The following is a 20,518-nucleotide window of genomic DNA, read 5'->3' as shown; positions in this document are numbered from 1 at the left end:
TATATATATATATCCTGATAATATGAAAATATCTGCAGGAAGTATCCACAAGCTAGTCTTTAGCTCATCAATCTGACCAGATTTCTTTAATCTGGGTTTATTTAAATTGCTACAAAATGTAACATATTAACTGTCCATAACCTGTCCACATAACTCCATTTCACAATGTCTGAACTGTTCATTTACGAAGTAAATTACAAATGGGGAACACATTCTTACCTAAGAGGCTGCYTCAAAACATGTTGCCAATTTACATTTATGTCACTGTGGATCAACTTTCCCATCCCGTTCAAATTTATCATCCCGTTGTCATATGCTACAGTTGAAGTAGCTGAGGAAACACAAGGAAAAATCAAAAACAATAATGTGAACATTTTCAGTGCAGTAGTTCATGCAGGTATAGTGAAGAATGACTTACCGGTGAGGTCATACTCCAAAAAGACCATTGTTGAGGCACAGCTGGAACTGAGTGAAGTCAAAAGGTTAGAGTCCTCCTTCTTTACAGAGGCTGTCGATGACTTGTTATAGATATGTGAGGAAATATTTAGAGAAGCGCTGAGGGAACCAAACGTTGGGATGAAAACGCTTGAAGGCAGACGTAGGGTAAATTCAGGGATTTCAACCTTTTGGTTTGGGATGACAATAGTTGGAAGATGAAAATTTGAAACTTGACCCACGAGGTCATCCAGGCCGACAGTGTAGTCTCCAATGGTGAAAGATTTGGGCAAAGTAAAAGAGGACACAGAAATCTTATACTCTGGAATCCTGAATGACAGGAACGACATTTTACCCTGTAGATACTCCATGTTAACGTCGAAGCTTGGCATCGATATTACGGGCAAGCCAGGCAGCTCAATGTTGAAAGCCTTAGTGGTAATCAGTTTAGGAATGTTAAGGTTCTTTGGATCAATCGTGAATGGTTCCACATACAAATCCGTAAATGGAACAACAAAATCAGGGACCGAGATTGCAGGGGGGAGGGTTAGGTGATCCGGGACTTTAGCGCTTTCAAATCTCATGTCTACATTCCTTATAGATTGAGGAAACTTTTTGACCCAAAAAGGCATCGGAATGCTAATTTCAGGGACGCTAAACATGACACCGTTGTCAAATACTTTATAGGGTATTTGGAACTCATAGCCATCCATGCTCTTTGTGTATACAAGACTGGAAGAGACGTTTAAGAATTGTAAGTCATTGATGTTTGTGATCTGATCAAATTTAAGCACATCCCACAGGGTTCTTTGATAAACGGGAAGTTTGACTGATTTCAAGAATGCCAAGTGACCCTCCACTGATTCTGTCAGTTTCAAACCTGCTTCAGATTCATCATTGAAAATGATTAAATCATGAGCATGGATGAAAGATGACAGCCATTCCTTCCCGTTCCAGTTCAAGGACTGTTTCTCAGAGCTGATGTCCAGATTGAAGCTCTGAATGAGTCCAGCACGACCCAAACTACTCGACTGACTCGCGTCGGTGTCTAATGTCGTTCTGAAGCTTGTTAAAGGAACAAAATCTACTTTTCCCCTGACAATGTGGCTTCCACTTGTGTCAAAATATTCCAAATTAACATTGTTGTTGCTGGTGTAATCAAGTGTCGCAAAAACACGCCGCAAGGAAGCATCAAGAGCAAGATCATTGGTCAGACCAAACGAGACGAGGTTGTTGGGCAAGCTTCGTTTTTGCTTGTCCTGTTTATTTATATTTAGGTTTAAAGCTGTGTTGGTGGTTGTACGCAGGTTGTTGACACTAATAAAGAAGTTTTTCTTATTTTTCAGATCTCCAACAAAATTACAGCTGTCCATTATTGTTATGTCAGACTTCCCTTGAGTAAATGTATCCAGTGACAAGGAAGGGGAAAGAGCTTCCAGTTCCCAATCCATGTCGATGTTTCCTTTGCCTATAGATGCAATCTGGGGAAAATTAAACATGTATTTAAGGGTTTTCTTGGAGGACACATTTGGCTTGGTCTTTGTATTTCCTGTGAGCTCCTGCTTGACTTCCACTTGGAGGAATGGCAGACTAATTTTCACAGTGTTGGCCACAGAAGCTTCCAGGCTCCTCTTGTTGAGGCTAACAGAACATTCATGGTTGGCTTCTAGATTGTAATGCTTTAGAGACACAGATGACGCCAGTTTGAGACCCCTTGTCCTTGTCATGCTGGTGGTTCCATCGATTTTTCCATTCAGAATGTCAAACACAGACACAGATGAAGCACCAAATCGAGCAACAACATCTGACTGGTTGTAAAGGCCTGCGTTAGCATTCAGGGTGACGATGGTGGATTTGAAGGAGAAGTCACAGGTTATGTTGCCCATAGCTGGAATCATAATGCTGTCCTGTATGGCTGGTAAAGTCAAAGAAGGCAGCTGCACTTCAGTTAGAGTTTCTGGAACATGGACAACGGGGAATCCAGGAACTGGCAACACAAGAGTGTAGGATGGTACAGAGAAACCCAGTTTTGGAACTTTAAAGCTTGGTGTGCTGACCTCTTTGGGGACAAAATAACCAAAGGCTGGCATTTCAGCACTGAAGGGGGAAACCTGTATATTCAGTACTGGTATTTTGTACTCAGGAACTCTGAAGATTCTTGGAAACAGACTGGAAGTGTCAATTTTGTGTTTGACGTACTGTGACTTTGCATCGTTGTATGAATTCTTCAGAAGGGTAACTACTTTGTCTCTGTATGCTTCAAACTGAGTTTGAACGATCCTAGCATTGTCATGGATCATGTTGTAGAATGGTTCAAGGTGCAACTCGAAGCTGTGTGTGTCAGAGTTCTTATAGTATTGAAGCTTCAAGTTCATGTCAAATGACTGTTGGGGGTTAAAAAGCAAGGATTTAAGGCCAGCATCTTCCCACAGAGAAAAATCTTTGACCTCAGGGGTTTCTACTTTGAGATAGGGGACAGCCATTTTTGGTATTGAGAGAGGAATAGTCAAAAAGTCTAAATTAGCTTCTCCTTCAGCAGAGAAGTGGAAGTAGATGTCCTTTTCGCCATTTTCTGCTGTGATATTGTGACTGTACTTATACTGATTGAACCTTGCCAAAGCAAGCCAAAATGCAAGCTGTTTCTCAGAGTTCAGTAAGACACCATAATCATGCTGGAGATCAACCTTTCCGGTAAGTTTTAGAGGGAGGAAGATGTTTGAGTTCATTTTGTTCTTAACATCAAAGGCTATCTCAAACGGATGGACCACGAGTTCCAACGAATTGGACATGGTTCCCATCAGATCGCTCATGAATTCAGCATCATGAGATGCTGTCAGCGACACTTTCAAGTCTCCAACGTGAGCCTCTCCATTTAAAACCGTAACACTCTTTTTGACAAATGGAACTTCAACTTCACATTGAGCTTCTACGATAAAGTGACTTAAGAACACAGACTGCYCAGTCAGTGTTTGCTTTGATTTTAGGGTGTTACAGTCCGTTTCTCCTGAAAACTTCAACTTTGCAGTGCTGAAATCAACATTAAACTCCACATTGCTTTTGTGTGTACCTTCATCAGAGAAGTCTTGAATGGACCACTTTCCATTACCGCTTGTTTCACCGGTCACAGTAATGGAATTAGATTCTATTCTAGCTGCTATGCTTTGTTTCATTGATGCCTGACTTGATATTTCCTTTGATGGGATGACTAGGTCATGGTTGTATGTTGTATCTACCACTGCATATATTCCACCTCTTAATGAAAGAGCCACAGTATTGACCATATCAGCTGTGTACATCTGGGTTGTGGCCTTGGTGGTAGTCTTCGCAGAAGCCTCAGCAGAAGAGCCGGTGAGCGTCAGGGAGCCTTCGTGGTCAACTGAGAAGGCTGTATGGGTTGCTTTCACGGTTTCTGTGAACAGCAGCTTCTTCATTCTAGGAGCCTCCAGGTGAGCCACAGCTTCGAACGCATGCTCCAGGATCTCGATTGGCGAGCGTGCATGAGACGTAACAGTGGCTGTAAAGTGTGGGTTTTTCAGTGTGGAAGTTGAGTTCTCGATTTTTGCTGTGTTTACAAGAGTGTACTGTGGGGAAGTGAAGCTAAATTCTCCATGGAGTTTACCACAAGCTGGGATACAGATTTCACTGGTGATCTTGGGTAATTTAATGTCTGGGATTGTAAGCATAGTGATTTCAAAATCCTCCAGATTCAATTTTGGGATGATCAGCGCAGGAAATTTTATCTCTGAAAGAACAATTTCTGGGAAGGTGAGGTCTGGCAGGTCAGACAGATAGAGGACTTTCAGGTTACCAAAAATGTCCTCCGGGTCAGGCGCTTGGATCTCAAATGCTTGGATGTCGTCTATGATTGCGACTATTTTAGCCTTGATCTTATTGAAGTCTATAGTGAAAGCAGGAATTGTGTACGAGCCAAGGATTGTGATTTCTGGAACTGATATTTGAACTGGAATGCTGATTTCCTGCAYTTTATTAAGGCTGACAGTGAATCCTGGAATTACAAGGTCAGTAAGCAGGACAGRAAATGTGGGGACTTCAATCTTGGCTTTTTTCAGTTGGTTCAAAACTTCATCTACAGCTTGCTTCATCCGATTGAGGATCTCCTTGTCATTAGCCACTGTTTCAATCCACTCCATTAGTACATTAATCTGTGCAGAAAGGTAGGTGATCATATTTCTGTAAAACTCACTTGCTCTATGAAGGTAGATGTAGATCTCCTCTCGAATATCCATATCGAGAATTCTTTGCCTCATGTCCTCAAGGATATCCTGCGCTTTCAGTTTGATGTCATTGTAAAAAGCTGCGTCAATCACATCTTTCAATCTCTTTAAAGCGTCGGCCACCTTCGTGTTTCTGAGCTCATCCAAATACGTATAGATGGAGGTTTGAATCTCTCTGAAAAACTGTCTGAGAGCCTCTGTCTTTTTCACAATCTCATATTTTTTGATTTCTTCATTAAGATAATTTGTAATCTCGACAATCTTGTTGTTTGTCTCATCGACAAACACGTCATAGTCAAAATCCTTCACAGTCTCGAGTATCAAAGAGATACGTTCATTAAGGTAGTCAATGCTTTTCCTGAAGTCAATTTCCCTGAGTTTGCTTGTTACACTGTGCAAGAAGTCCATTATTTTATCATAAAGAATMTCAACTTTCACAGTTTTCAGAGCATCTACGACTGACTGTACAGTTTCTTCAATTTTCCACTGTTTGACCAGAATCACTGCCTGATCCATTAAATCTTTAAAAATGTCATTAAGCTCATATTTCAGAATGATATCTCTGAAATAAGAATACACTGCGTTTAGCTTGTTGGGAATTTCATATTCATCGATCCAGTTGACGATGACTTCGTTCATCGATTCCATCACTTTCGGTATTTCCAAAGCTGGGATTTGATATGTGAACTGCTCGACAAAAGAGGTCCAGTCAACTGAGAGGAGGTAATTTTTTACATCCTTTGAGAAGTCAGTGATTTGGAAGTCCTCAAGAAGCTTTCTGAGCTCAGACAGTTTTTCTTTTATTGTCTCCATGATTTCATATCTAGAATCGAGCTCTTGCAGGAACGCAGCGCTGCTTTCCTTGAACTTTTGCAGGTCAATCTGTCCAATAATATCCTCGATGACATTAAGTGCTTTGACAAAAGAATTCTTTATTTTGTGTTTTTCATCAAACTCCTGAAGCTGATCTCCAATATGTGAAATTACACTTTCTATCTTATCTGCGAGATGTCCTTCTTTAATAAACTCCTCAACTTTAGAGATAAAATTTRGAACTTTTGTGACAATGTCTGTTATAGTTATTTCCGAATTTTGTTTAATACTGCTTGCTGCGTCCTCTAAGTCTTCCATTGTAACAGCAAACTCATTGATGAAATAATCAAGTTTTTCTTTCACTTGAGTCACTTTGTTCTCCAAGTCCATTTTGCGCATAAAGTTTTTCACGTGCATCGGGAGCCGATCTAAGTTGGCCCTGAAGTCGGTGATGAGTTGATTCATGTCTAAACTAATTATGAGCCGTTGGAGGGATTCTAAAGATTGTACAAATGTGTGTTTGAGATTTTCAAAAGCAGCAGGGAAGCTCTCAATGTACGGAATTTCAATCATGTGGCAGTCACTGTTTTTGTCGTACTTTAGAAAACCAGTCACACTAAACATTTGTGTTTCTGGTCTTGCTCTTTTATATCTGTTGAGGAAATCTGTCAGGATCGCTCCTGAAAACTCAACCCCCATCTTTTCATGATTGTTGTAAGCACTGACGTCCTGCTCATAAGCGTGGTTGTTCAGTTTGGAATTTGCTTTCCAGTCCAGAGACTGGTCATTCGGAGTCAGGAGACCTTCAAATTTGTTGCCTAAACTCGTGGACCATGCCCCGCTTCGGAGGCGATGAGTGGTTGAAACTTGGCTGTCGTGCGAGTACGCAAGAGCCAAGGGTGCAGCTTTAAACAGCAGCTTACTGTGAAGCTGTCCAGCATGTTTCCCATGTAGATTCATGTTTCCATCGCTGTTAATCAAAGCATCAACGCTCACGCTGAAAGGCAGAGCCATAGTGCGAACTGTGCCGTTGAAGCGCAATGGTTCAGAATTCAATTGCCCCTCACACTTTGACACCAAAGACAATCCCGCAAACTCAAGTTCGCAGTTTTGACTTAACTTTGCTTCCATTATGTTTCCAGATGTCCTGTATTTCATTGAGCCAGATAAATCTTCATAGGTGAGCTCATAGGTGTGCTTAATTTCGTCTTCTTCTCTGTAAGCTCCCCTCACACTTCCACTGAGTGCTACCTTTACTGGCTCAAGCTTCATATGATCCTCTTTGTTCAAACTGAGATCGTAAAACTTGAGGTCATTAGTCATGTCAAAGCCAAAAACAAACGGCTTTATGTCAACTTTTGTGTTTTGCCTGTAGTAAACATCTTCACAGATAAAGCTGTCAGTTTTGGAGCGGAGGGTGAATGTCCACAGAGTGAGGGTCAGGGCATGAGTGCTTTCTGTTCTCAACTGTTTCAGTGTTCCCTTGGTGTTTCCAGTGAAAGTCAGAGCTCTTCTGTTCAGTACGACGTTCATGTTGTTCATCATGGATGCGTCGTAAGCATGTCCCTTAAAGAAACCACTCATAGAGGCCTCTGAAGGTGTGATTTTACCCTCAATGTTCAGCTCTCCCCTGCCCTCCTCAAACATCGATTTTACAGTTGAAGCAAAGGAAGCTCCGTTAAAATCGACAGCACCATTAAAGATGTTCTCCGCGGTCACGGAGCTGAACTGAATGCTGTTCATTCCACCAAAGACTATGCCACCTTTCCCAACACTTACAGAAGTTTTATGCAACCCACGACCCAAATTACAAGAGAGGGAACCTTCAGAGTTCACCTCAAGCTTTTTTGAATCAAGAGACCCAGTTATGAGGGAGTAAACTCTGCTCGTGTCATCATCTACCTGTGATTCGATTCTGAGGATGGACATATCATTCGATATACCGAGCTCAACTTGGTTGTTGAGGGATTTCCCCAATGCTGAGCCAACAGCTTTGCACTTCAGGGTCAGTTTTGTGTCTTTATATTTGAGCTCTGCCATGTGCTTGAAGACATCGTTCTGGGAACTAGTTTTGGAGACGACGTTTAACTCTGAGTTTGCGTAAACGCCTTGGATCATGTTCTGAAACTGGATGATGGGTGAGTCAAAGCGTAAGGTGGACTCGCCTCTTCCCTCCCGATCTAGTGGATGCAGGTTGTAACTGTGGGTGTAGGAGGTGGTGGTGTTGAATGAACCTAATTTAATGAGTCCGTTTACAGTCCCATCGCCCAAGACTTCCTCAGAATCCAAAGTGGAAGARGACTGAGCAGAATAATGAAAAAAAGCTTGAAGACCTAATGGACTGGAGGCCTCTATCTTATAATTGGCATTTGCATCCAGTTTGTTTGTCACCTTTAAGGTTTCTAAGACACTGACGCTTGTGTCAATAAGGATGTGACTGAAAGAGCTACTCAGAAGGTATTTGAGATGGTCATCTGCTCTTCCTGATACCATCCCGGCCCCTAAAAACACAGAAAAGAAAAATTGTGCTTTTTCTCAAATCGCTTGCTCCAGATTAAATTTCAGAACATGTTTTGAGTTGTTTACCTTCCAATTTGTATGACAGCAGGCTTAAAGGTGACTGAGCCATAGCCTTGTACTGCACAACATAATTGGGAACGTTAACAGTGTTGTTGCCCCCAGAGATCGAACCTTCCCAGTTGTAGAAGTTGCTATGGATCTTGGTCGATGCTTCGGCCAAGCCGAGAAGTGGAACTGTGACGTCTAAAGATGGTGGCACAGTGAACGATGGTAGCACAAACTGCTTGGCTGGGATATACAACCCTATCTGTGAAAGGTCTATGACGGGAACAGACAGAGTCTTCGGAAGGTTCAGTTCTTCYGACTTTTTGCCTCCAAATGGGAGAGGAAGGTGGATGATTATCTCATCCTTGTTGAATTGGTATCGGAACAAACTGTTTCTGTTGAAGTCAAAACAAACGAGAAGCTCATTTATATTTTCAATGCATTTGAAGTGTTACCTAAGCTCTGTTTTCAAAACTTACGATTGCAAAAACAATCTTTCAGGCAGAGGTGGCAAAGTGAGGTCCGAGAGGCTCCMCTTGCTGCGAAGGTTTGCAAGAGAGGGGAACCGTGCAGTCACTTTGTCCAGCCAAATATTACCTGCCTTSAGAAGGACATGAAGAATAAAAACAATTTAAAATACAATCAAAACTTTCCTGAAGCTACAACTAGATATTATATATATATTACAGCACATCTCTCCAATTGGCTTAAACAAACTGAGATTGTCCTACTGTCATAAATCTTCATGAAGATCCCTTTAAAATACTTTAAACTCAATTAAAATCTTTTGAATTATCTTGAAGAAGATAAGCCCACACCCCAATCAATCAACCTCAACATTTTGGCTGTTTTGAGGAAATACTTAGAAATTACAATAGTACTGACTTTACCTCAATTCCTTTACTGACGATGTGACGCAGTTTCATATCAGTCTTCGTCACTCTTTGGTCTAGAAAATCATCAATGAGTTGTTGTAGCTTCCTGTGTTGCTCCTCTGCATCTGGAATAATCTCTTTTATCTGTACATTCAGGTCCGTTTTCAGTTCCAACTCCAACTTGTCGTCATCTGTGCGGAAATACAATCCATCCTGAAATACAGAGATGATCACTCATCTTCGCTGATGATATCACCGAAGGTTACCATGTTTTAAAGAGGCTCTTTGCTGGTACAGCGTCTCAGGGAGGTGGACGACTGTCTCCAAGTCCAACAGAACGCTCTCGTCATTCCTCAGGACGGCAGTGATGGATGCATCGGCCTTCAGAGAAGGAATATCCATCTGGAGTTGCAGCATGGCTTCTCTCATCATGTCCTGTCTATATTACAAAGGTCTGGAGGTTTACAGGATGGACCTGATCTGTTGAATTATTCCAGGACATTTAATGAGTTACCTTACTCGTCCCTCTAGAGTCATCTGTGGGATGTTTTTGTTGGTGACGTCGATGGTGAAGCCTCGCGTCTTCTTTCCGCTCTGACCACTGTCTGTTACAGCCAGGTTTATGCTRGCCTCTACATTGTAGTCAGGAATTATAATCTCAGAGGAGATGTGATTTTTATTGCGGTTGTATTTCAGTGACACTGTGGCCTCCATTGAGTCTTCCCCTGTAAGAACCCCAGAGACGAAACTCAGCAGTTACATTTTATCTATAAAAAAGGAAACAAAGTTGTGATTTTTTTTTAGATTTGTTGCTAAGTTTTTAAGTTAACTACATGCAGCTCCAAATCAATTACAGAAAAAAATTACATTTAAGTATCCCGATTTTTACTCTGATTAAACAAAGTTCACAAACACGTCACAAAAAACATATACAGCTCCAGCATTCTAGAAAAGTTCAAGTTGGTTCAAGACACTTGCAGCAATGTTGATCATTTTACGAGAATGTCTGAAATTTTTAAAGTTTTAAAAAAGGAAACTGAGAACTCTTGTAAATGTTTAAAGACTTTTAAGAAGCTCTTTTGCAAATTTTAGTCAAAATTTGTCCCCAACTGTCACTTCTTTTCTGTATAGATAATTGTGTCATCAGCATACAGAAGTACCCAGATGAAAATTATTCTCAAATCTTAATCAGCTCTAAAACTCCAATGAATACATCATTTATAATTCAAACTCAAGCTTTGGCTGTCCATAATCCACAGTTTTAAATGTGTTCACTCTGAACCACAACAACAAAAACTATAAATATCTAAAGGTGTCCTGTGCACTCTTCTATTCAAACATATCTTACAGTCGTACCTTCAGCCCTCAAGGTTAGCTTTAGAGACTCAACTTTGTGTCGACCCTTCTTCCCCTCTCTGAGGGTTTCATCTGTGATGGTGACGGTGTACTCTGAAACCTTCCCTGTGGGCTGAATTTCAACTGCAAACCTGATGTAAACAAAAAAAATCATTAAATCTGGTCCTTTCCATGTGTTTATTTGCGTAAAATCATGTAATGTGCTTCAAGTTATATTTTGGAAACCACCCAAATTTCCAATTTAAGCAAATTCAAACTTAACAATAATTTTTGGCTCAATATTCTTTTAAATACAGCTTTTATTTACTTTGTCTCTCCAGTCAGCGGGTAATATGGAGCCTGTTCAACTGACGTAGCATTGGAGTAGCGCACTACAGTGCATAGATCCAGTCCTCTGAACAGAGGCTGGCAGTCAGTTGAGTCGACCCGATCCTCCATCAGGAATGGCACCATCTTAGTTTGACCAGATGAGACGGACAYCAGCTTGTTGCTTCACTCAGATAAAGAGAAAAACTAGAGAATGAGTAACAGAACAGCAACATTCCAGAGCTTTACACCATTTATCAGATGAGCCTCTGACCTGACACTGAGCAGCTGAGTGCTGGATTCTGGAGCAGGAACAGACAGTTTGATCTGGTTTCTGTTCATGGTTATTTTGGCTTTAAACGAGCTCTCGTGGTACATGTTAGTGTGCATCTCAATCCCTGCATCCACATAGTCTGGAAGGTGAACGCCCATCTGGGTGATGAATTCCAACCCAACTGAAGGCATGAAGGACATGCTGGTCTGCAACAAGAAGAGCATTAAACCGTGTTTCAAACATGAACATTARGTATTTAACTTTTAAAACACGGGGATAATTAAATACTGTACATAGCATTCTTTAAAATTCTGTTTTTTCATCTCAGACTTATAGACTAAAGAGCTACAGCTAACCTACCATGGCTGAGGGAGTCAGGCCTCCTTTGGCACCAGGTGCAATCACACCTGAGAGGGAGAATCTAAGAGGAAACCCAGCAGCAGTGGGCAGACAAAAAACGTTCTCCATGAAGATGTAGTGGAAAAATARCTGGTTTTCAGTGCTGGATGTCAGCTTAATGAAGGCCTTTTGGGAAAAACACAGAAAAACAATCACTTGTAGCTAAAAACATTTGCAACAACGATAAAAAACTACTTTTATAAAAGGTGTCTGACCTGTGCAGGAAGGACCCTGGTAAAAAAATTGTAGTACATGAAGAGAGTCTCAAACAGCTGTCTCATCTCACTGGTCTTCATGTACCCTATTTCTTCTCCTAGAAGCCGGAGATAAGCTGTGGCCTCAGGAGCCGGAGAGAATCGCACATCGGTGAGGAGTTTCTGGAAACCATCCCTGATCGCCTCCAGATGATCTTCCAGAACCTGAAAAGTTTTTATCAGTTTATGTTTGAACAATCTGAAAGGTGGAAGAAGTCCAAAAAGTCACCTCTCTCTTCATTCTGTCTCCACGTGGAGAAACCTTGTCCAGAGCTTCTCTGAACATCGGCACGAGTCTGGAGATGGATTCAGGGATGAAGCCCTTCTCCCCAAAAAGACCATCAATGGTTGGTTCAAATCCCGTCCCTTCAACACCAACCTTGAAATGGGATGTTTAGGTTTTTGTAAAAATACAGATGTTTGCGACACGTACAAATTTGTTGCTGGAATTATACCTCAAAAATGTCATAGTTGAGGTCGAAAGCCTCCAGCGTGGCCTCCACCATCATCTCCTTCGGCATCGTGTTGCTGTCGTCAAAGATGATGTTGCTCTGAACCGAGCCCAGCTGAGAGCTGATTCTGTGATTTTGTGACAAACCATCGAGGATATTGTGTTTGGGTGACAGCTGAAGAGCAATCTCAATGGCTTCTTTGAGTCTGCAGAAAGAAAATAACAAATAATAACAAACTAAAAGGAAAAAAATACCAGAAAAAATACAAATCTACAGAAAACTTCCTGAACATTTTTAATTCCTTCAGTAAACTCATCTTGCAGGAACATAAAAATAGCTCCTGTTGTCAGAAATGTTGTTGACTCACTCTGTTGTTTGATCAGAGTTATAGATGTTTTTCAGGTGTGACACCACAAAGCTCTTTATCTGGTTCTCCCTCTCGCCTGTCAGACTGTTTGCAACGTCTCTGATGAGGGTTTGATCCGGACTCTTCATCAGAACCAGATAAGCTGCCAGACGTTTCTCCACAGGACTCTGAGGGTCCTGGTAGACCTCCATGAGAGTGTTCCTGATCTGTGCTCCACCGAATGACAAAACTCAAACGTCATTATAGCAGTACCTTAAATTCATAGTATTAGCAAATCATGTCTTCCTGTTTTACTTCAATTTTAAAAAGGTTTGATTCTAGGAGTGTGAGGTAAACGCACCTCATTGTTAATTTCCATCAGCCTAAATGCCTGGATTGCTGCTTTTTGGTTTGATAAAGGAACGTTTGTTTTCTTGGCACATCGTAGAACCGAAGAAACGAGGGTGGGACTGACGTCTTGCATGGCCCGACCCATGACGCCAACAACCTGGAGATGAGAGGAAAATTAAAAATAAATCTCAATCTAGTTTCAGACTAACATCAGATATTCTGAAAACTTGGTGGGATGTTTGTGGGGTTTCAGTACCCTCAGTACGAGAAAGGCCACCTCCGTTGGATCTGGATTAAAGTCAGAGTCCCGTACGTCCTCTGAGCAGTCGTTGAGGAGCATCTTCATGAACTCTGACACATCTGTGACCTCTGGAGTCACGTCACCCTGGTGAAACCTGTTGACAAATACTATCAGGTGTTATTAATAATAAGGTTGAAGGTAATTTTGTAAATGATTAACTGAATGTTAGATGCAGTATTGTATTTTAATACTTCCTAATCATTGCAGCCTTAAGGTTAAAACAGAGAACCAGTTGGTGTGTGTGTGTGTGTGTGTGTGTTATCCTGTGTTCTGTCTGTAGCCTAAACAAAAATGAGTTACGTTCTGACGTAAAAGGTAACACCTTCAGGAGTGTAACCAGGAAGAACCTGAGGAGGGTATAAGGTTAATTATAATAATAATAATAATAATTATAATAATAATAATAATAATAATAATTTTGAACAGCATACTATTTCAACAAGGTTTTATAATAACTYCTTTAACTGTTTATTTTCCTGGTTAGGGTTGTGTTTGTTTTCTTCTTGTGGTCAATTAAAATAATTACAACAAACCAATACATTATTTGTTGCACATATCAGACTTTTTTATGCCAATCTGAGTATTAACATCGGATTTAATTAAAATCCACTGAAGGTCTTTTTATTATGTGGTAATAACTCGTAAACATTGTTTTTCACTCACTTCTTGACCGTGTTTGCCAGCGCGTACATGATGGCTTTGCTCTGTTTGTACTGAGCCATGTTGAGCATGTCTCGCACACGTGAAGCGTCCGGGCTCGCCTGCAGACCCAGCCAGTAAACCAGAGCGTCCGCCTCAAGCGCGACCCCATCGGTGGTCCGGATGACCTGCATGATGGCGCTGGTGCACTCTGTGGTTCCACACTGGAATAGGGCCTGGAAGGTGAGCCAGTGAGACACGTCGACCATCGCGGCGACCGCACGGCTTAAGGTCTCATTCCGGAGCATCCGCATGCTCGACACCAGCTTGTGGAAGAGGCTGGCTCGCTTCTGGCCCTGATCCGAACCTGCCAACGCCACCAGCTCCCGCAGGGCGCTCAGAACAGCATCCTTCGTCTGGAGAGGAGTTTTGTCATCCGGGTCTTCGAAGTGGAGAGGTCGAGCCTGGTGGTGCTCTCCATCTGTGTGGGTTTTTCAAATCAAAAGGCGCAAAAAAAAACCTTCACTCAAGTCTAACATAAGCACTCACCAAAATTTCTGTTATTGGTCCTTTTCACGCTCTGAAAGCTGAGATCCTGGGTCACCACAGATGAGATTCCATTTCCCCTGTGAGGCAGAGGAAGACAAGGATTAAAGTCCAYTAATCTCACACGTCCAGAGTTGTCAGGTTTGGACTCACTGGTGGGAAAATGGCAGATATCTGTGTTTCTCTGAGCACGTGGCGGAGATGATGTGATCTCCTCTGTTATCCAGCTGGTAGCTGCAGCTCTGGGTGCTTCTTATGAGTTTAGACATGGGGTTGTGCTGGAAACAAAGCCTTTTTGTTGATAATTACTTTCAGCTTACAAGAAATTTCAGCAGAAATTACAGAAAATACATTTTCCTTCACTTCAACTTTTTCTTTCCTTTACAGCTGATGACGCTGTGATTTGGCATTCCTCAGGGCGCTATTCCGGATCCATTTTATCTTTCAAAGTTTGCTTGTGTGTTTTAGCTAAAATTCTGTGATTAGACATTTGAAATGTTATCAAATCATAATCAGTTCTTCAAACTTTAAGGCTGCTGCAAAAATTGTCCTTCTAATCAAGTCTTGTAATCTTATATCCAGCCAAAAAGTAATTTTGATCTTGTTTTGAGAATGATATATTTGGATTTTTTTTCTTATTTTAAGAAAATAGAAGTCTTGTACTGGCAGATTATTTTACTTAATTTGAGAAGATTCAAACTATAATCTAATATTTTTGACTTATTTTTAGATGGCTGATTTTTCAGTATGTATCTTTCTGTTGGAAACAATTTGGTGGCTCAAAATTGCAAGAAAAAGGACAAATTATTCATTTCTGCCTCAATGAGTCATGAATGTTGGTTACAAGCAACCAGGGAGCCACGAAGCTGAAGCTTTACCCGCTACCTTGTTGCAAAAAGAGCAACACTCACTGGAGATTGGTGATAAATAATTTTGGTTTGTAATTTGAAATCCTGTCGGAAGGTTGAGAGGCTAAAATAAAGCCAAGTTTCTCACCAGTTGTTGCAGCAGAGCCAGTGGGCTGTTTATCAGGGTTCTGCTGTAGAACTGGTCACACTGGGACAGATCTCTGGTAAGTGTCACGTCTGTGACATCTTCCTGTCTGGAAATCACTGTGTGACCTGTTAAACACCGGCCATGCACCGTGCTCTGAAAAGGATTGAAAACACGTGGGTCTCAGCACAAATAAGAGTTTATTGTCTCAGTTTWAGCATTTTATCAAGTTTTAGCTACTACAAAACCAAGTTCTTCCACGTGAAAACCTTACAACTAGTTTAAATCTTAACTTTTAACAAACTAACCATGAGGCTGCTCTGGCCTTCCGCCATAGCGGGCACCAGGAAAGCAGAAACAATCCCTCTTTTAATGTTCAGGATGTTCACGGCCTCGTCGGTTTCGGGGTAAACCTGAACACGAGTCTCAGAATCCACAGAGAACTTCAGAGGGTTCCTGCGTGAAGCAACAAACACTTTAGAAAAGACAAAACTCAAGAATTTAAACAAACTGCGCTTCATTTATGTTCTGCATCTTTCAGAGGACGATTTAAAGTGCCTGTGACATGCATATGCTTCAAAAATAAATGTCAAAMAAAACATCTTTATGTTCAAGACACTTTGCTTGATACACATGATTTTACTCATTTTGTCTCATAACTGGTATATTTTCTTTAGAATTTGGCTCAACCAAAGTGAAACAGGAAGTGACATCAAAGGGGAACTCTTTAAGAAAGAAAACTTCCTGGACTTTGCTTATTAAAACAATTTTATTTTAACTCTTCTTCATCTCTCTCTGATAATGATTCATAATAATCTAAAAAAAACCCATCAGATTCTACTCTACAAGTTTGTGTTTTCAGCCATTGTATTTATTCACATTGCAGACATTCCCCTTTGACATCACTTCCTGTTTCTTCACGTGCAAATATCTCAACAACCGTTGGTCTCAGTGGAGTGATTTTTTTGAAATATGTTTTTAATGCTAACTTTCAAAAAAATGTATTCATGTTTATTACAAAAATTTCATGTCACAGGCACTTTAAAGTTTGAATGTTCTGGTTTTGATAAATCTTTGTTTTTTGCTGACGTTCATCGGTTCAAAAACGCCCTCGAAGCTGAAATAATCTGTTTTGGTTTTTAGAATTCTAGCACAGATTAACAAAGCTTTAAAGATAACATTGCTGTGAGTTGTTTAATCTTTGCAGCACATGGTGTGAACACCGGTCAGCACTGACTTTTCCATGCTGGCTTTGAAGGCATCGGAGCCGGGCACCGGCTCGAAGACCGGCCGACCCTGGGGGTCCATGACGGACACTTCACTGAGCGTGCAGTCTCTGGTGTGCATGATGAACCTGCACATCTGGGGGACTTCGATCTCTACCTGCAGATAAATGACAGCAGAGGGGTTCAGATAAGAACTCTGCTTTGCTCAAAGTCAGACACAAACATGTGTTTTTTTATTTTTTATTTTACCTGACAGGAGACTTTTGGGCCATTTTGTAGGTTGGCAGTTCCCAGAACCCCATTCTGACTCTCAGCAGCATACTGATACACGTATTTCTTATGAAGCTTGAATCTGGATGCCACTGTAACCCACATAATATCACGTGTCAGCGTGTCACCTCCGGATAAGTCTATATTTGCTCCTATAGGGTTACTCTTTTCTCTTGCATCAGAGCATTAAAGACAGATTTCCACCTTTGAACCTCTCTGTGCATGGATGTTTCAAACAGACAAAAGAAGCTGTTTTCAGACAAAAACAGCTGCTGCTGCAACAAAACGGGTCATGAGTTCAGAGAGCGGCATCGACCCGTCAGTGTGTCTGTTTGCACCGTTACAGAGAAGTAGTTTTTCTAATTTCTTTATTTATTTCTTTTACAGAAAAGCAGCAGGTTAGGTGTAATTTAACAAAAAAAACTTACATTGACATGTAGGTGTTTCTTTGTGATACTCTGAAACAAAAATAAGTTATTATTAAATATAACAGAAAATTCAATCGATTGTTTCTGCTAAAAACATATTGCAGTAGAGTAAGAACTTACAGGTTTATCATTTGAGGTTGTAGAATTATAAAATCTATGTAGAAACTAGACAGTTTGCATCAGAGTGCAAACATTGGATCAATACGCAGAATCAAAACATTTACACAGAAGAAATTTAAGAAATTAGAATGTGTTATTGATTCATTTTATTTGTCAGTCCTGTCTCTCCAATAAGTCTTCATTAAGATTATTAGTACCTTTCATTATTATAACAAGTCAAACTGTTTTCTTATAAAACTCATGTTCAAAAAGACAAACAAGGCTCGTTAAAACAGGCATAAATTCAAACTTACGTGCCACAGAGCAGCCGCTCAGCAGCAGTATCAGCCACAGCTTGTTGTAGCCCATGATGGCTTCTTCAGCCCCCCGCAGGGATGAAAAACACTGCAACAGGTCTCCTCAGATCTTTTATAAAGTCCCTCTTCTCTGTTGTGCCGAGCGACAATGACATCACGCAGTTCAAAGTTCAAACTCTGCCTTGACCTGAAGGTTCTTGTTGGGAAAGTGGCCGAAAGTTGAGGATTCCTGTTTGTCTTCAGGTGAAAATTTCATATTTTAGGATTTTTTTTTTTAAAAGGCTTTCTGTTTATGTCTTTTTTATCTGAGCTGTTTGATTCAAATTCTCAGCATGAACCATTACAGCAAGAAGAAACAGCGTGCTGTGCACAGTCTTGCAGCTCGAAGAGAAGCCACTTTTTATATGAATCAAGAAAATCCATTAAGTCTTTATGGTTCTGATTTGGGTTCCTCTGTGGGTTTCTCAGCTGTGTTCGCTTCAGTTTCCCCTGATTAAATAACATTTCGTGGATTCTGAGAAAACAAAGGTTAAAGGTCATTGACAGTACTGACAACGTATGTAACAGAGGGATCAATACCACTAAAAACAGGATGTATTTGTTGTGTGAACAACTAATTTAATATCAAACACTGAAAATTACTTAAAAGACTTATTCTGCAGATTTTTACAGCTATATCAAACATCAAATTTACTTGACCTCTTAAAGTGCACTTTAAAACAAACTGTTGTAGGTACATGATAAAAAAACATAAAATTTTACATATATTGAATGGAAATAACTCCCTTGAACTGTTTTTTTTTTTTTTTTTTTTTTTTTTTTTTTTTTTTTTTTGGAAGTGAACCAGATTTCACAGTTTGTTTTGGCCAAAGTAAACCAGTCTTTGGACCTCATCCCAGAATAGTTAGATATCTTTGTAGTTTTGTCCAGATMAATTTAAATTGTGTAGGTTATAAAAAGTTGAGCTGTAAAGAATTATGTCCCTGTAGATTTAAAACACATTTAGTAAACTTTAAACCAATTGGGTTTAAAAAGTAATGATTTTATTCATGATGTTAAAAGTTACAATAAAGATAATGCTGTTAAATAAATCATAATACAGTSTGATAAATATGAAATAATTAGCTGAAAATTTAAATTTAAAAACAGGATCAGAAATGACTTCTTATTCACTTACATACATAATTATGTGTATTTGCACATAAATTGTATTAGTTTCAGACTCTTAAGTTCACTTTGCAACTCAAGTGGTCGTTTAGGTAAAAAAAAAAAAGAAAAAAAAAAGACTTTTACTGTGAAGGCTGACCGGAAATAGGAAGGAATAGTTAGTCGCTCCGGGGTATTTTTGTCGGTAAAACAGCTCGACATTGACAGGCATAGAGGAAAAGATAAAAAGGATAACTCTAAACAGAAAAAAAAACATATTTCGTTGGCTATTCATATTAAAACATCCGTTTTGTTAACTGACCTCTTCTTCCGGTTTTATCAGCGACAGCAGCCTGTGAGTTTTTTTAGCGCTGAATCAAGAAACGATTTTAATATGAAAATTGACCGGAAGTGAGAAGCTCCAGCCGCTCCGGTGCCGTTTCCGACAACAACACAAGKTTTTCGAGCTATCGCAGCTCGACTTTGACTAAAGGATTACAAAAAACAACGTTTCTAAACGAAATGAAAAGATAAAACAACCGGTAAATTGTTATAAATTATCTCATCATAGTGGTCGTTAGCAAACACACAGCTGTGGTGTTATAACACCGTCTTAAGTTTAGTTACTAGCTAACATTTCCTTCCTGTAACTGTTCTGGGCTGGTTTGACACCTGATAAGGACAATATTTGTACATAAAATAAACTTTTTATTTATTGTTAGACATTAAAATGGACAGARCTAATACAATTTATGCAAAAAAGTTGTAATTTGTGTTCATTTTCTTGTGTCGTGTTATTGACAATAAATAATATTAACTTTTGTTCATCTCTGTTAATCATTTTGTCTTTACTTCTTTTAATTTTTCACCCTGAATCACTTTATTTATTTCCTCTTCCTCAGTTTCAGCCTTCAGCAGATGTTTATTCCCAGGATGTATTAATTTAAGGATCATTTTAAGCAAAAATCTTCTGATTCTCCAGGTAATTCATCTTTGTTTTCTCTTTTATTACCTGCCATAATGCTATTTCATTATAACATGGTTATTATGTTTAATAAATGCAAATCATTGCTGAATAAATTAGGGCCTAATATTACATTTACTGTTTTATTTTGACAGCTWTTATTTATTTGTAAGCTTATTTATAACTCCAGCTTGTACTGAAAATGTGTTCAGTGTTGAACCCACAGTATAAACGTCATTTTTTTAAATTCAAGCTTTAGTTTCATTGTCAACATAAACTATTTTTGTGTCTTTACGGTCATGTTGGAAAGATTTTATGCCCTGTAGGTTAATTTTACAGTTAGTGGCTTATTTAGGGGAAGTAAACACTGACACGCGAGGMAAACAAATTAGGGGAACTGAAAGCAATGTGTTTTTATATTTTATACTGTATTTTGTTGTTTTCTTGTTTTCGATGAAGCATGCTGTCAGCTGGGASAGCAGCCCGGTGTTCTCTGAAAATATTTAGGAGCATCTCCAACTCTTCTGAACACAGAGGTAAAGCACTAATCCTCAAATTCAATCAGTTTTCCCCATTTTATTTGTATTTATTTGTCAAAAAGTGAAGCAAACAGTTTAAAGATTACTCTCCTTTATACAACGAGAGAGGTTTTTCTTTAATTTAAAGTAAAATCTGTTTTAAGGAAAAGAACATTTGTTCTGTTTCAGGAGTGGAGACACGGTTTTAGATGTATTAGCTTATTAGGAAGATTTTATTGTACCAGATACTAGTTTGTATCAGATCAAGTACATGTACTTCAGTTTTAGTACTTGCCAGTACTTTTTTTTAAATAGAGAGAGAGAAAAACAGAGAGAGAAGTAATTAGAAAGATAGAAAGACTGAAATAGCGATTAGAAGTATATTAAATGTACACCAACAAAACACAGGA

General features: G+C 39.7%; 2 protein-coding genes across 3 annotated transcripts in view; one reads left to right on the top strand and one right to left on the bottom strand.

The window, feature by feature from the left end:
• apoba (apolipoprotein Ba) overlaps nt 1-17,735 on the bottom strand; it is a 22,794-nt gene extending 5,059 nt beyond the window's left edge. The window contains exons 1-26 of one of the 2 annotated variants that reach the window (XM_014013716.1): nt 17,478-17,735; nt 17,065-17,094; nt 16,616-16,728; nt 16,378-16,523; nt 15,449-15,596; nt 15,144-15,296; nt 14,301-14,425; nt 14,151-14,227; nt 13,626-14,082; nt 12,918-13,056; nt 12,672-12,818; nt 12,332-12,537; nt 11,968-12,169; nt 11,742-11,891; nt 11,474-11,677; nt 11,220-11,384; nt 10,860-11,065; nt 10,587-10,769; nt 10,280-10,410; nt 9,438-9,648; nt 9,190-9,362; nt 8,939-9,114; nt 8,528-8,649; nt 8,070-8,443; nt 419-7,984; nt 220-331 (exon numbers count right to left, since the gene is read on the bottom strand). In XM_014013716.1, the coding sequence (XP_013869170.1) occupies nt 220-331; nt 419-7,984; nt 8,070-8,443; nt 8,528-8,649; nt 8,939-9,114; nt 9,190-9,362; nt 9,438-9,648; nt 10,280-10,410; nt 10,587-10,769; nt 10,860-11,065; nt 11,220-11,384; nt 11,474-11,677; nt 11,742-11,891; nt 11,968-12,169; nt 12,332-12,537; nt 12,672-12,818; nt 12,918-13,056; nt 13,626-14,082; nt 14,151-14,227; nt 14,301-14,425; nt 15,144-15,296; nt 15,449-15,596; nt 16,378-16,523; nt 16,616-16,728; nt 17,065-17,094; nt 17,478-17,532 (11,771 nt within the window). In that variant the 5' untranslated portion in view covers nt 17,533-17,735. The remainder of the gene's footprint in view (nt 1-219; nt 332-418; nt 7,985-8,069; nt 8,444-8,527; nt 8,650-8,938; nt 9,115-9,189; nt 9,363-9,437; nt 9,649-10,279; nt 10,411-10,586; nt 10,770-10,859; nt 11,066-11,219; nt 11,385-11,473; nt 11,678-11,741; nt 11,892-11,967; nt 12,170-12,331; nt 12,538-12,671; nt 12,819-12,917; nt 13,057-13,625; nt 14,083-14,150; nt 14,228-14,300; nt 14,426-15,143; nt 15,297-15,448; nt 15,597-16,377; nt 16,524-16,615; nt 16,729-17,064; nt 17,095-17,477) is intronic. The other variant, XM_014013717.1, reaches the window with a different exon arrangement.
• A 1,117-nt stretch (nt 17,736-18,852) lies between these two features.
• The window catches only part of dglucy (D-glutamate cyclase), a gene marked incomplete in the record, with an annotated part of 12,001 nt that continues 10,335 nt past the window's right edge, over nt 18,853-20,518 (top strand). The window contains 3 exon segments of the mRNA XM_014013714.1: nt 18,853-19,168; nt 19,529-19,608; nt 20,050-20,126. Of these exon segments, the coding sequence (XP_013869168.1) occupies nt 20,051-20,126 (76 nt within the window).

Source organism: Austrofundulus limnaeus, unplaced genomic scaffold (assembly GCF_001266775.1).
Source record: "Austrofundulus limnaeus strain Quisiro unplaced genomic scaffold, Austrofundulus_limnaeus-1.0 Scaffold105, whole genome shotgun sequence".
In the NCBI taxonomy this organism is placed as follows: domain Eukaryota; kingdom Metazoa; phylum Chordata; class Actinopteri; order Cyprinodontiformes; family Rivulidae; genus Austrofundulus; species Austrofundulus limnaeus.
Note: the sequence above shows the minus strand (reverse complement) of the source record. Positions and strands in the feature narration are given on the sequence as shown.